The sequence below is a fragment of the Myodes glareolus genome, chromosome 9 (genome assembly GCF_982192425.1).
Source record: "Myodes glareolus chromosome 9, mMyoGla1.1, whole genome shotgun sequence".
Taxonomy (NCBI): domain Eukaryota; kingdom Metazoa; phylum Chordata; class Mammalia; order Rodentia; family Cricetidae; genus Myodes; species Myodes glareolus.
The window spans coordinates 25,539,211-25,555,052 of NC_142034.1; the positions used below are offsets into that span (position 1 = coordinate 25,539,211).

Consider the following 15,842-nt stretch of genomic DNA (forward strand, 5'->3'; position numbering starts at 1 on the left):
CTTTTAAATACAGTTTCTCATGTTATGCTGACCCACCCAACCATTAAGTTATTTTATTGCTACTTCATAACTATAATTTTGCTACTCTTATGAATCGTAATGCAAGTATCTGATATGTCAGGATATCTGATATTTGACCCCAATGGGGGTCACGACCCACAGGTTGAGAACAGTTGGTCTAGATGATAAAGCCAGGTTCTTTAAAACTTATCCTATGGGGGCTGGAGAGATGGCTCAGTGGTTAAGAGCACTGGCTGCTATTCCAGAGTACCTGAGTTCAATTCCCAGCACCCGCATGGCAGCTCACAACTGTCTGTAACTCCAGTTCCAGGGCATCTGACCCTCACACCAATGAGCATAAAATAATAAAAATAAAATAAGTTTAAAAAAAAAACCAACTTATCCTATGGAAAGCCAGGCAAAGTGGCACTTACCTTTAATCCCAGCACATGGAAGGCAGAAGCAGGCAGATCTCTGAGTTCAAGGTCTGCCTGGTCTACCTAGTGAGTTCCCAGGTCAGGATTGCACAGAGAAACAGAAAAACTTTGTCTCAGAAAAAAAAACTCAAACTTGTCCTGTGTAAGAGGTAGTTACCTCCTGACCTCCACAATCATGTGCATCTCTAGACACAAACTGTTTAAAAAATGCACAACACTTTTTCTTGCTATGTGCAAGGATCTGGATTCCATCCCAGTATGCGAAGGAAGAGACAAGAATAAGATGAAGGGAGGGAGGATCAGGTATCATATGTATTATGAGTGACCAGGAAATCATTTCACCTGTCTTCATACGTAACATTGGGAACATACAATTAACCCTGGCTCCATAATGGTAGTGACCTTATAAGAGTTTAAATTAGTAATAATACTTGAGGGGCTGGAGAGATGGCTCAGTGGTTAAGAACACTGGCTGCCCTTCCAGAGGTCCTGAGTTCAATTCCCAGCAACCACATGGTAGCTCACAGCCATCTGTAATGAGATCTGGCGCCCTCCTCTGGCGTACGTTGTTGTATGAGGCAAAATGTTGCATACATAATAAATAAATAAATCTTTAAAAAATAATAATAATAATACTTGGTACAAATGCTATATCTAGTCCTTATGCGTTAATTTCTAGTCTTTTAAAAAAAAAGAGCTATGCTGTCTATGTTAGAGGTGAAAGGACCAAAATATGTTTATTATCGTCATCAAGTAATTATGCAAAATGTGCCTAAATACCCATATCACTCATCAGAACTATGTGCTCCTTAAAAGATTTATGTGTAAGCTGGGCATGTTGGCACAGACCAGTGGGCCAATCACTTTAAAAGTAGAGCCAGGAAGATTAGGAGCTCAAGATCATCTTCAGCTACACAGAGAATTCACGCTGAGATACGACATCCTGTCTCAGCAACAACAAAAAAATCCTCAAAGATGCTTCAGTGACTAAAGGCACTTGCTGCTCTTACAGAAAACCCAGGTTTGCCTCCAGCATCAATATAGTGGCTCTCCATAACTCTAGTTCCAAGGGATTTGGCACCTTCTTCTGCTATCTGAGGGTACCAGACACATCCACAGAGAACTTACATATATGCAGGCAAGCCTCATATGAATAAAATAAAAATAAACATGTCTTTAAAACACATTCATCCTTGGTGGGGTTTTTCGTTGTTGTTGTTGTTGTTTGAGTTCCTTTATTTATTTTTAAACAATCTTTTCTCATTTTACGTACCTATTCTAGTTCCCACCCCCATCCACTCCTCAGAGAGGGTAAAGCTTCTCATGTGGAGTCAACAAAGTCTGGCACATCAGTTTGAGGCAGGACCAAGGTCTCCCTCCCCATTATATCTAGGCTGAGCAAGGTATTTCTTCAAAGAGAATGGACTCCAAAAAGCCAGTTCAAGCAGTAGGAATGAATCCTGATCCCAGTGCCAGTGGCCCCGCAGATTGCCCCTGCCACACAACTGTCACCCACATCGGTCATCCTGGAAATTTCCCTAGTGCCAGGTTTCTTGCTAGCCCCATAATGGTTCCCTTAATCAAGATATCTCTTTCCTTGCTCTCCCTCTCTATCCTCCCCCCACCTCAATCATCCTATTCCCTCATGTTCTCATCCTGTCCCCCTCCCATTCTACCCTCCCTTCTCTCTGCCCTGCCAGCCTGGGCTACAGAGTGAGTTTGGTTCCCAGCAACCATATGGTGGCTCACAACCACCTAAAATGAGATCTGGTACTCTTTTTTGGCACACAGACAAAACACTGTACATATAATTAATAGATAGGTAGGTAGGTAGATAGCCTGGAGGTGGTGGTGCACCTCCCAACAAAGCAGAGACAGGTTTATCTCTGAGTTCTAGGCCAGCCTGTCTGCAGAGCCAGTTCTAGGACAGATTCCAAAACTACACACAGAAAAACCCTGTCTCAAAAAAACAAAACCAAAGGGAAAAAAGACCCCTAGGCCCATGGTACAGGGAATGTCATGTCACATGCAACAGTCTCATACCATTAAACTGAGGCTGTTCTTGATTTTTAAAAAAAAGAAGGAGAAAGAGGCAAAAGAAAACTACACTTCAAGGTTTATTGCTTAACCATGTTATACACAGGCTTCCTTTCCACTAATGAAAATTGTTTTGGATTAAGCTTTCAACTAAACATTGAGTGCCCTTCTTGATCTTCATAGTCCTGTGAAACTGTATTATAAGTCAGATGAATGAAATATGTGTGAAATGTCTGTTCCAAGGTAGAGCATATGGCATACATCTTTAATCCCTGCAATTAGAGGCAGACCTCTTGAGTTCAAAGCCATCTGTTCTTCATAGCAAGTTACAAACCAACCAGGTCTGCACAGTAAGACACTGTCCTAAAAACAACCATCAGACAAACAAAAATGTTCCATGAATAAAACTAAAGATTCTGGAAGCTTTGTGCCAGATAACCTTAATATATCTCATGTCATGGCACTATTTCAACAATTTCCATTAGTGTGTGGTTTAATAGTTCACATTTACTTAACATGGGAAAATTCTTAAAAATCACCTTTTTTCTGGGAGGTGGGGAGGACCAAAAACCTTAGTGGTGAGAGATGAGGGTTGTTTTCTCCTGGTAATTTAGAAATGATGAGTTTAATTTAAAAATGATTCCTGGGGGGCTGGAGAGATGGCTCAGTGGTTAAGAACACTGACTGCTCTTCCAGAGGTCCTGAGTTCAATTCCCAGCAACCACATGGTGGCTCACAACCATCTGTAATGAGGCCTGGTGCCCTCTTCTGGCCTGCAGGCATACACACAGACAGAATATTGTATACATAATAAATAAATGAATAAATAGATAAATAAATAAATAAAATTTTTTGAGAAAATGCTTCCTGCTGTCTTGAACTGTGGTTAGAGTGTCATCTAGTGGATGTGTCTTACATGTTTTCTGGAAGAAAAAATGCTTCCTGAAAGCTAAAATTCTGACCTTGACTGTATCAGACTCCTTCCTTCCTTCCTTCCTTTCTTTTTTCCTTATTTTTTTTTCTTTTGGAATTTTTCGAAACAGGGTCTCTCTGTGTAGTCTTGGCTGTCCTGGACTCACTTTGTATTTGTATATCAGGCTTACCTTGAACTTACAGAGATCCACCTGTCTCTGTCTCCTGAGTGCTGGGATTAGTGGCTTGTGCCACTACTGCCTGGCTATATATCAGAGTTTTAAAAAACTCCGGAGGCAAGAGGCAGGGGTAGTGTCACAAAATTGAAGCCAATTTGATCTACACAACGAGCTTCAGATTATTCAGGGCTACATCGTGAGACCTTGTCTCAAAATAAACAAAAGAACATTGGGTTATAATATTCTGGGTTTTCGTTTTCTTCTTCTTTTATTTTTTTTCATATTTACTTATTTATTATGTATACAATATTCTGTCTATGTATATGCCTGAAGGCCAGAAGAGGGCACCAGACCTTATTGCAGATGGTTGTGAGCCACCATGTGGTTGCTGGGAATTGAACTCAGGACCTTTGGAAAAGTAGGCAATGCTCTTAACCTCTGAGCCATCTCTCCAGCTCTTCTTTCTTTTTTAAATACAAGTGTAGATGTTTACCTTCATGTATATCATTATACCACATGTGTGCCTGGTAACCTGCAAAGCTCAGAAAAGGACTTCTGATCCCCCTAGAGCCAGAGATAACAGGCAGTTCTGAGTCACCATGTAGGTGCTTCAAACCTAGATCTTCTGCACTGCATAGCCATGTCTCCAGTGCCAAATATTCTTTTGTGACTTTGAGGGGCTGAGGAGAGGGTCCAGTAGGTAAGAAGCTTGCTACATACAGCAAGAGGGCCTGAGTTTGGATTCCCCATGTAAGAGGTGCAGTGAGTGAGCAGATAGTACTAGCTTAGGTGAAATGAATGGCAAGCCCCAGGCTTATTGACAGATCCTGAGACTACTGACATTGACCTCTATCCTCCACTGGTGTCCTCATGAGTGAGCAAAGCTACAGGCATGAGCACATGTACACACATATACAAAAGTTTTTAAGTAATATTCCATAATGTATCTTCTTACTTTTTTGGGGGGGGGGGAACAGGGTCTTTTGTAACCAAGGTTACTTCAAACTATTTAATTGAGGGTATTCTTAAATTTTTGATCTTTTTGCCTCTACTTTCCCAATGTTAATTCTTTTTTTCTTTTTTTTTTTTTTAAGGTTTTTGGAGACAGGATTTCTCTGTAGCTTTGGAGCCTGTCCTAGAACTAGCTCTTGTAGACCAGGCTGACCTCAAACTCACAAACATCTGTCTTCCTCTGCCTCCCGGGTGCTGGGATTAAAGGCATGTGCCACCACCGCCCGGCTAATTCATCTTTTTTTAAATGAGTAAATAATTACAGCCAGCTACTGGGTGTCTAGATTACTTTCAACTTTTACTGTTATAGGCTAAATTGATGCTATTCAGTGATAGTTTATCCATCTAATGCAAAGCTTAGTCAGGTGTCAGTGGATCTTCATGTTTACTCTGTAGAACTGAGGCAGACTATTTAGTGAGTGTGTACCTACCTCTAGTGGCTTACTGCTATGGTAAATGTGGGTGTTAAGTGCTCAGCCATGGTGACAATGTATTCTCCATGATGTAGTGTCCCACTAGTCTTATCCAGTGAGAAAGAAAAGCAGAAATTCGACCTCATTGGAAGAGAAGCTGGTGTGAACATGCATAGAATCCACGGATGAGCTAACTATTCCTCATTATTTTTCCCTGTAGCTTCATAAACAAGCTGATATGCAAGAAGAAAAAAACCGAATTGAAAGAGTTCTTGGGGCTACTCTTTCACCTGAACTCATTCAGAAAGTCCTCACTTTTGCACTTTCAGTAAGTTACAGTCACATTCAGGAGAACTGGATTCACTGACGTGTGGCCCTTTCTTTGATTCAGCATACTCGTGACATTTTGGGGGCACTGATAGGAGCTTTTTGCTTTGTTTTCAAAATTTTAATTGCTTTTTATTTTGTATGTGGTAGGATGGGGTGGGGGTGAGAGTGGAGGTGATTGGTTCTCCCTTCTGTTGTGAGGTTTCCAGAGAGTAAAATCAGGTTATGAGGCTTGGCTGCTGTGCTGACCTTGCCTCTTCTACTAGTAGTGAGGATTAGCATAGGTTGAAGAGGAAGTGGTACCTTTCAAATGCCTCTTCCTACTGAGTCACCTCCCTGGAAGGGAGTGTCTTCCCTGCTATTACTTGAATTTTCCAATAGTTTGTTGTATTCTCTAGTACCAGAAGATATTCCTGACAGCCAGATTTCTGGTCTTTTTTAGGAAGAGGTACGTCCACAGGACACTGTGTCAGTAATTGGTGGAGTAGCTGGAGGCAGCAAACATGGGAGGAAAGCTGCTTGGAAATTCATAAAGGACAACTGGGAAGAGCTTTACAATCGATACCAGGGAGGGTTCTTAATATCCAGACTAATAAAGGTATGTCAGAGTCTTGAGTAGCTTGCTAATCTTGAATGTTACTGAATGATTATCCGTGATTTAGTAAGAGCCTATTAGATTAGACCCAAAAGTCAGGGCCTTTCTTCTTTAAAGGGGTCTTCAGCCAGGTATAGTGGACCATGCTTATAATCTCAGCACTCTAGAAGCTGAGGCAGAAGAATTGGTATGAGTTTGAAACCAGCCAGTGGGGGACCCAAACCCCCACTCCTGCCCTTAAATAAAGGGTTCCTAAGGGCTGGGTTGTATCTCATAGGATTGTCCTGTACTAGACCCTGGGTTCAAGCCCCAGGTATCAAGAATATTTTTACTCAAATAGTTTCTGTGGTTTGTCCCCATCTTATGATCTCTGCAACAAACCAGAGTGCAAGTGAACAGAATGGTCTGGTTGGGGTGAATGGAAATTTGTTCCTAGTATTTAAAACTTACGGTTTGTTTTCAGCTGTCGGTTGAGGGATTTGCAGTTGATAAAATGGCTGGAGAAGTTAAGGTAAGGAATGTACTCTTTACTTTTTACTTTTCAATCCAGAACATAAAAACTTGAACCTGGCCTTCTTTTTTCCCCTTAAAATTAACTTTATGTGCATGAGTGTTTTGTGTGCATGTGTCTGTGTGCTGCCATGTGCTTGCTTGATTCCATGGATATCAGAGGGCATTGGGTCCACTAGAACGAGAAATACGGAAAATAGATGCTAGGAACATGGGTCCTCTGCAAGAGTAACAAGTGCCCTTACCCTGAATCATCTCTCCAGCTCCATGAACCTCATTTTAATGAGTATTGGGAAAAGTGTGTTTTTGTGTCTCCTTGTTTCCTTAGAAAAAGAAAGATTTAAGTTTGCTTTCAATATCTGCAAGAGTTCAGAGTGGAGAGTAAACCAGTTTTGTTTGTGTAGACCCTGAACCTAAACTCCCATCATATTTTAAACTTCATCATAATGCCAGTTTTACCTTTATCTTCTTGGAGGCAATATTCAGAGCTATGATCTGGTTCACTGTTGGAGCCATTGTTAGGAATAAGTTTTACAGCCAGACATGGTAGCTCACATATTTGATCCCAGCACTCGGAGGCAGAGACAAGTGGATCCCTGAATTTGAGACCAACCTTGTCTACAGAGCAAGTTCCAGGACAGTCAGGGGTACACAGAGAAACACTGTCTGAGGAAAAAGAAAAAAAAGGTGGGGTTTGAGGGGAGGAGTAAGTTTTACTATTTTTAGGTCTTGAGAAAACAGTACAGTGCTTGATTTCTGCTGTCTGTTAGGTTTCATTGTGTGTTGTACTGTATGAGCAGTTTCACTGTAAAGGTAACGGGACTACGAATGTGAAACATGTAATGGGTTTGGGAATTAGGGTAGTGGCAACCTGAAGCTGGTAAGGCAGAATTTCCTTAAGATTGAAGATAGGCATGGTGGCTCATGCTGGTCAGGCTAAGGTGGGAGGATCCCTGTGATTTGAAGCCACTCAAGTTATGGTGTAGAAGATGATTTGGAATGAGAAAGAAGAGATTAAGATACTAATTTTCCAAGAAAGAAAGACACGTAGTTTAGAGAAGAAGAATGGTGTTATAGGATGATAGATTCAGGGTGGATTTTCTTAGTAAGCACTAGAGGGTATGGAGTGAGATAGGGCTTTCCTGTGTAGTTTGCCTGGAGCAAAACTCACTCTGAAACCCCAAGTTGACCTTGAATTTATGATGATCCTCCTATCTCAGCCTCCTGAGTACGAGTACAGAGACTATGATTTGTGAACCACCACCGTGGCTTTTGTTTAATCTTTAATTCAACAGTATTTCTCTGTGTTGTGACCATCTAAGGCAGTAGTTCTCAACCCTCCTAATGCTATAGCCCTCTGATACAGTTCCTTGTGTTGTGGTGATCCCCTCCTCCCAACCATAAAATTATTTCATTGCTACTTCATAACTATAACTTTGCTACTGTTATGAATTATAAAGTAAATATCTGATAGGCAAGATATCTAATATGCGACCCCTGTAAGGGTCCCCACAAGTTGAGAACCGCCGCTATAAGGGAAGGAGTGGGGAAAGAGCCAGGGATAATTTCCTTGTGGGGCATGCCTTTCAGCCCAGCTCTCGGAAGGCTGGGGAAAACAGGTCTCTATGAGGCCAGCCTGGTGTATATAGTGAGTTCCAAGACAGCCAACACTATCTAGAGAAACTGTGTCTCAAAAGAGTTAAAGGTGATTTCCAGGTGTAGGGGATGGTAGAGTGCTGGTGCTGTTTGTTGAGATGGAGCTGAAGCATTCCAGCCCTGAGAAGCCGACAGAGCCATTGCCTTCTCTATGACTCAGGCTGTTGATTGCTGAAGTTTACCCTTCACCCGATGAGTAGTCGTTTCTCTTTCACAGTCTGGTGACAGGTCCAGGACAGGCCTGGTGGGTGGCTGTTGCTGTTGGTGTTTCCAGATACTTTGTTTGCTGTGAAATCGGATGGACTTGTTAGAAAATAGCTTAGGAATATTTGAAAATAAACCTTCATGAACAAATTCAGGGGCTAGAGAGATGGGTTGTGTTTAAGAGCACTAACTGCTTTTCCAGAAGTTTTTAGTTCAATTCCTAACATCCACATGGTGGCTCACAACTGACTATAACTGTCCTATGGGATCCCATGCCCTCTTCTGATGTATAGATATATGTGCAAGAAAATATCCATATACATAAACAAATCTTTTCTCTTACAAAAAACTAGATACTGGGCATGGTGGCGCATGCCCTAATTACAGCACTCAGGAGGCAGAGGCAGGTGGATCTCAGAGTTCGAGGCCAGTCTGGTCTACAAAGAGAGTTCCAGGACATCTGGGACTGTTACACAGAGAAACCCTGTTTTGAACAAACAAAAAACAAATAAAACAAATAAATAAAATGGGCTAGATTCTGAATAAAGTGAGAGAAAAGGCAGTTAAATAGGCTTGAGGAGGGTAGAGGGAATCTGACCATGCCATACTCTGGAGGGTCCACCTTTGCCTTTCCAAGACCACACTGCTCAGTGCAGACAAAAGCCTATAGGATGGCAGACATGACAGTGGAGAACTGGAAATGTAGCTGGTCTAGTAAGTATAGAATAGCCCAGATTTTGGAGACTATGCAAGAAAAAAAGTATCTCTGAGTTTTTAAATATCTCTGTTATATTTGGAGTAATACTATCTTAATCTGCCTAGTTAAATGCAATTGAGAAAAAAACTGCACCATCAAGTTATTAAAATATAATGCTTTCGGTAGGTTTACGGTTATATACTGAACCCTGTTTATAGCTGACTTTGGCTGTTCGTAGCTTGTGCATGGGCCATAAGTTGGACATGTCAGCAGAAAATGCTGTTTTTAAAAAACAGCAGATTCCATCTCTTTTTTATCGACTTTTGATTAGCTTTTATGCATTCACTTGTTAAGGAAGGAATCCTATGTGTATGCTCAAGGAGTTACTTATTCCAGCCTATGGTGGTAACAGGTAATTCTCAAGCCAGTTATTCTTAGTCCTAACAGTAACTTCTTACTGTTGCTAACAATGGTTCTGCATTCTGGATTGTTTTATACCAGGCTTTCTTCGAGAGTCACCCAGCTCCTTCAGCTGAGCGTACCATCCAGCAGTGTTGTGAAAATATCTTGCTGAATGCTGCCTGGCTAAAGCGAGATGCTGAGAGCATTCACCAGTACCTCCTTCAGCGGAAAGCCTCCCCACCCTCAGTGTGAAGCCTCTGCGCCAAGGTCTTACTGCCTCTCTGCGGGGATGAGGTGGAGCTACCAAACAGCTGATTCACATGCCAAGAATTTGGAGTCTTAGACCAGTGGGGGTTGGACAATGAATGTAGTTAACTGGTTCCTGCTCACACTCCAGAATTAAATTCTATTGAAAAAGGAAAATCAACAATTCAGCAAAAACAAAATAAAAAATCAAAAAATAAAAATGTAAATATGATAGTAATAAACTAGAGCATAACGAAACTGTGAAACTTCCTGAAGCCTGTCATGGTTCAAAGTATTGAACACTCTCCTGTTAGTGACAGATGTTGTTTTAAAACCTACCAAAAGGAAAGAAAGGCTTTTGGGGAAAGATTTTTGTGAAGTGGGTTCTACATGCAGCCTGACAAGCCGGGTATGTCCACTGCTGGGATCCTGACAGAAGGCTGATCCTGGCTCACATAATGCAGTCTGTGCATAATTCCAAGTGGGTTGGGGTTTTTTGTTGTTGTTGTTATTGTTGTTGTTGTTTCCTTTCTGGCATGGGGACTGGACAGGAAGGTTATCTTTTCCTGTATAACGCAATCTAAACCAAGGGTTGTAGTTCCTCCTTGCCTCCCTTCTGTGTGATCCCTCCCCCCTGCGCGCAAAAAAAAAAAAGTAATGAAAAGTTTTTAAAAAGTAAAACAAACCCCCACAACCTCCATCCACGGTTCTTCTCCCTTAGTTCTGCCCCAGCCCTGACCCTGTCCTTATTAGAGATGATGAGAAACATCTTTGAGAGCCACATTAAATAAGAGGAGCTGATAATACTTGTTTTTCTTTTTTAAGATAACTCTTAAAAACCCTGAAATGCATAATAGGTAAGAGAGTAGAAATAAAGATTATCAGCCAGGCCTTTCTGCTGGAGTGATTCTTCTCAAAACGGTCCCAGTGACCTGACAGGCCAAATGCCACACCTCTTCCGAACAGTATCAGTGAGCTCTGGCTCGCCAGCCTGTGCATATGAGGAGCCAGTGGGGACTGCTGTGTGGCCCAGACGTCCGCTCACCGCTGCTTCACCAGTGTGCCCACTAACGAGCCTCGCCACCTAACCCAACGTGTTTTTACTAAGTCTCAGCCCTCTTCCTCTTTCCCTTTTTTTTTTCTCTTTATTTTTTCTGAATCTTTCTTTTTTGTGTGTGTGTGTTAACAGAAATTCATATTTGGTGTGGCTTAATGTATTTCAGAAGGTCGTCAGATTGTGAGACTGCTTCCTTGAAACATTTTTGTGCTATTGTTTTAAAAAATAATAATTAAAAAACTGTTGGCGTTAATAAAAATGTCAATGTGAAGTTGATGTCCTGATTCTTTCAGCCTCCTTGGAAAGAAACGAGAGTCCCTGTGCTTCAGCAAGAATTACAAGAAGTCTGACCGCTATAGGATTCTTAAGAAACTATTACATTTTATGTGTGTGGACATACACATACCATAGCACATGTGGAGATCAGAGGACAACTATGGGCACCAATTTTCCCCTCTACCTTGTGGGTTTAGGGATTGAATTTAGATTATCTGACTTTGTAGCAAGAGCTCTTACCTCCTGAGCCATTTTGCCTACTCCTGCTCATTTGTGTTTTCTGCAACCCAGCTAGACTAGAACTCTACGTAACTCAGGCTGGCCTCAGACTCAAAATGATCCTCCTGCTTGAGCCTCTACCGTGTTGGGATTATTGGTATGAGCTACCAGGCACAACTTTACCGCGGGGTGTTTTTTAACTCAAAGCAGACATAATAGTTTGTGCCTATTTCCGCATTCTGAAGGTTGAGACAGGAGATTGTGAAAATTTTAGGGTAGCATAGGCTACGTAGCAAGACCCTATCTCAAAAAAAAAAAAAAAAATGGCCAGGCGGTGGTGGCTCAGGCTTTTGATCCCACCATCTAGGAGGGAGGGATCTCTCGAGTTTGAGACCAGCCTGATCTTTGAAGCTGGAACTATTGCACAGAAGAAAAAATTTTTATGTAGATACACACACGCACACACATACATATATACATACAGGGCTGGGGTGTACCTCATCAAGAGAGAATTTGCCTAGCACTAAAAAAAAAACCTTAGTTTTAGTTCCTAGCTGCAGTAAACCACAGGATCTGGCAAGATGGCTCCCTGGGTAAACTGCTCTGAAAGCAGGACTTGGTTTATATCCGTTGGACCAACTTTTGAAAAAGCACATGCTTAATTCCAGCACTTGGGAGGCAGAGGCAGAAGGATCTCTGCAGAGTTTGAGGCCAAGCCTGGTCTACATACTAAGTTCCAGGACACTCGACTGTACGATGAGACCCTGTGTTGGTGAAAGGAAAAAAAAAGTCAGCTGGTCCTATGTACATCTGTAAACCAGTTCTGGAGAGGGACACTGGGGATCCCTGGGGTGATGTGAGAGGAACAGTATAGTGGCCATGAGTGTGAGGCCAGCACCAGAAACCTGTAAGCCTGTGCTCTTCTGGTCAGTGTCTCACAACAAAAAAGGCCAAAGTAAAATGTCCCAGCACGTAAAAGCACCTGCCACCAAACCTAAACCCAGTAACCTGAATCTTTCACTGGGGCCACCCCATGGAAGAAGAGAACCAACTTCAAGTTATCCTTTGACCTCCACATTTAAAAAAATGTTTAAAGCTGGGTGGTAGTGGCGCACACCTTTAATCCACACACTTGGCTCCAGTAATCCCAGCACTTGGAATACAGAGGCAGGATTCTCCGTCTCAGGCTAGCCTGAGTGAAAGACTTTTACTCAGCCGGATGGTGGTGGTGCATATCTTTAATCCCAGCACTCGGGAGGCAGAGGCAAGCTACAGAGAAACAAACCCTGTCTCGGGGGGAAAAAAAAAGACTTCATGGATATTGCTGTAGCCCTGGCTGTTCTCAGACTTGCAGAGATTCACCAGCCTCTACCTCCCAAGTACTGGAATTAAAGGGGTAAATGGCACAGCCTTGTTGAACAGGTAAGTTTGGAAGTTACTTTCAGCCTTTTTTACCTCCTCATTCTCCTGCCTCTTCTGAAGTCCTAGGATTACATGCATGCACCACCTCACCCATCCTGGCTATGTTTGTTGGTTTTTGGGTTGTTTGGTTTGGTTTTCAAGACAGGGTTTCTTTGTGGTTTTGGAGACTGTCCTGGAACTAGCTCTTGTAGCTGGTCTCGAACTCACAAGAGATCTGCCTGCCTCTGCCTTCCCAGTGCTGGGATTAAAAGTGTGTACCACCACCGCTTGGCTTGGCTATGCTTGTATTTGAACATGTTGAGTGTTTATAGGGATAGATAGGCTGTGCCCCTTACATGTCCCCTGTCCACCCAGTATGCCACACCTTTGCCATCTTTGATATTCCAAGGTGTGGACATGCTGCTTATGGCAGTGTGCTTGACAAACACACCTGGATTCAGGCATCTTCCTCCACTAGGCATTGGTCAGGTGTTGCAGCCTGCCTGTTGGGTATCAGGTGTCAGTGTGCTGTAATGCCCACAAGTGAGGAATGAGGTCTGAAGCTTCTAAATGATCCCTGTCAGTGTTCTTGTCACCAAAGATGTCAGCTGTCCCGTAGGATCCAGCTCTTAGGATCCTGCCAGAGTGTTCAGTTACAGTTCTTAAAACTGTTTTTAGACGATTTCACACAATGCAGTCTGATAGCTGTCCCCTCCCTCCTTTCCTCCCTCCATTATTGTCAATGTCATTGTCAGAGTTTCTGACCAGTTTCACCATTAACTGGATGTAGAAAGCTATGCAGTGATAAATTTTCCAGAGATTTGTAGGGAGAAAATATAGCCGGCTAAGGAAGTTATGAAAACCTGTTATAATTTCTGAAGGGGTGTGAGGGGAACATAGGACAGGAAAACCCTCAGATAGGTAGTGTGGGAAGGTTTTGTTTTTTGAGACAGGGTCTCACTATGTAACTCTACTCCGGTGTAGACCAAACTGGCCTTGAACTCATGGAGATCTGCCTGCTTCTGCCTCCTGAGTGCTAGGATAAAGTCATATTCCACTATTTCTGGCAGTGTGGGTAGTTTTAAATGACCATATCCTTGGCCATGCCCTGTGTCCTGTGTGTGCTGGACAGTTTCCTTCTGGCATGTGAACATCACAGAAGCAGGAATCTGGTGAGAATGACACTGGCCTTTCCAAGTTGTTCTGACAGAGTGGCATTGTGCACCCTCACAGCATACCATTTGCTCTGGCGGACGTACATTTTGACCACTAATTATAAGACCTCAATTAATCCTAGCCCTTGGAAGCAGAGGCAAGCAGATATCTTGCCAGTTTGGTCTATACAGTAAGTTCTGGTCATTGATGAGGAGGCTGGAGAAAGACTTCAGCAGTTAACAACACTTAACTGCTCTTGCAGAGGACCTAGGTTCAGCTTCCAGTACACACCCATAGAAATGAGCTGCCAGAAACTCCAGTTTGGAGGGACCCAATGTCCTTTCCTGGCCTCTAAGAGCACCTGCGTACATATGGTGCACATAAACACACACACAGAGTAAAAATAAAAAAAGACAATGATCACTGAAATACCATAAAAGGTGGTGCATGCCTTTAATCCCAGCACTTGGGAGGTAGAGGCAGGCAGATCTTTGTGAGTTCCAGGCAGCCTCATCTACAGAGTGAGTTCCAGGACTAAAAAAAAAAAAAAAAAAAAAAAAAAAGTCTCATCGCATTGAACATGAAGGCAGTGTTTTCCAAGCACAGGCTAGAATGTGAGTTCCTGGCCCTGGAGTATAGACAGCAAGTAGCAGTTCCAAGTTTTCAGTCACTAAAATATGTCAGACAGCAGACATGACTTCTGTCTGCATGAAACTGATGAGCTAGCCTAGACAAGAGGCACACATGAGTGCTCTTCCCCTGACACACTGGAGATGGAAACCAGGGACTGCCAGTTTAGCACTCTGCCAGTGACCCACTACACCAACCATCTGAATGGGAAGCACAGGGTGCCATACAATGAAGAGCATCACTGGGGATTCCAGAGTAGCTTAAATGTTCAGGGAAAGTGCGAAGAAATGATGTTAAACCGAGACCTGGAAGATTTGCCACACTGACCGGAGAGATGCTCAGCAGTTAAGAGCATTGGCTGACCGCTCTTGCAGAGGACCCAGGTTCTTTTCCCAGCACTCACATGGATGCAATGTCTTCTTCTGGTCTCTTTGACCACCAAGTGTGCACAAAGTTCACATACATATATACAGGCAAAGCATTCACATATAAAATAAAATGAATAATGTAATAGTAATAATAACAACAACAATAATGATGATGATGATGATGATGATAATACTAGATGCTGTTACAGAACATCCAGGTTTGATTCCTAGTACCAATTGCAGCTCCCAAGCACTCAAAACACAGTTGAGGGAATCTGATGCCCTCTTCTGGCCTCTAAGGGCACTGCGTGTATATTATACACAGTCTACATGCAGGCAAAAGCACCATACAACATAATTTTTTAATTGAAAAGTAAAGCATTCTAGCAACACTACTAATATAATTACTCGTAGCGACTTTGTCATCTAAAGGAACAGCACCCAAAAGTTCACGTCTCTCTGCATGGGAGACTCTCTTGACCTGCTTCTCCAAGGATCTGATGGAAAGGTAAGAAACACACTTCACTTGCAGTGTGAGGTCCGGAAGCCCAGGGGGTGAGCTCAGCTGTCTGGAGCAGGAGCTGACCATTTATGGCAATGTGTATTTCTCAACTCCAATTCCTCAACACAACTTCCAGAAAAGATCAGCATTCCTCCTCCTCAACCCAGTGAGGCAGACCCACTAGAGCGTGCTGTCTTCCCCATTTCTTCCAGCCAAAGCTTGCTTGTTCCTAACACCTACTAGCTTAAACACATTGCCATCATTCCAAAGTGTTACAGTCCTCCAAACCATTCCTGTCTCTTGCCCATGCATTAGCACTTGTGTGACATTTTAAGAAAAAGACAATGGTTTGTGAGTTGATACTTAGGATGGCTCAAACAGTACATTTAACTAATTAAGTCTCATGGGATGCATGAAAGATCTAGGACTTAGCTTGCCCTTAAGAATGGAGCCTGTATTCTACTGTGTAAAACTTAGGGATCATCCTGGGCCATTTCAATGCCCGAGTATAGAGGCTGAAATTTGACTGAGGCCTGTCTCTGCGGCCTCTCCCAGATCGGAAGACAAAGCAGACCCAGTTCTCTCAGAGGCCAATGACTGTAGAAAAG

At 42.7% G+C, this 15,842-nt stretch overlaps 1 protein-coding gene across 3 annotated transcripts in view; it reads left to right on the forward strand.

Annotated features, from left to right (window-relative positions):
• Window positions 1-10,954, forward strand: part of Npepps (aminopeptidase puromycin sensitive) — an 82,806-nt gene extending 71,852 nt beyond the window's left edge. For all 3 annotated transcript variants that reach the window (XM_085695720.2, XM_048450887.3, XM_085695721.2), the window contains 4 exons: window positions 5,210-5,317; window positions 5,759-5,914; window positions 6,375-6,422; window positions 9,480-10,954. In XM_085695720.2, coding sequence (XP_085551846.1) covers window positions 5,210-5,317; window positions 5,759-5,914; window positions 6,375-6,422; window positions 9,480-9,632 — 465 coding nt within the window. In that variant the 3' untranslated portion in view covers window positions 9,633-10,954. The remainder of the gene's footprint in view (window positions 1-5,209; window positions 5,318-5,758; window positions 5,915-6,374; window positions 6,423-9,479) is intronic.
• The last annotated feature ends 4,888 nt before the right edge of the window (window positions 10,955-15,842 follow it).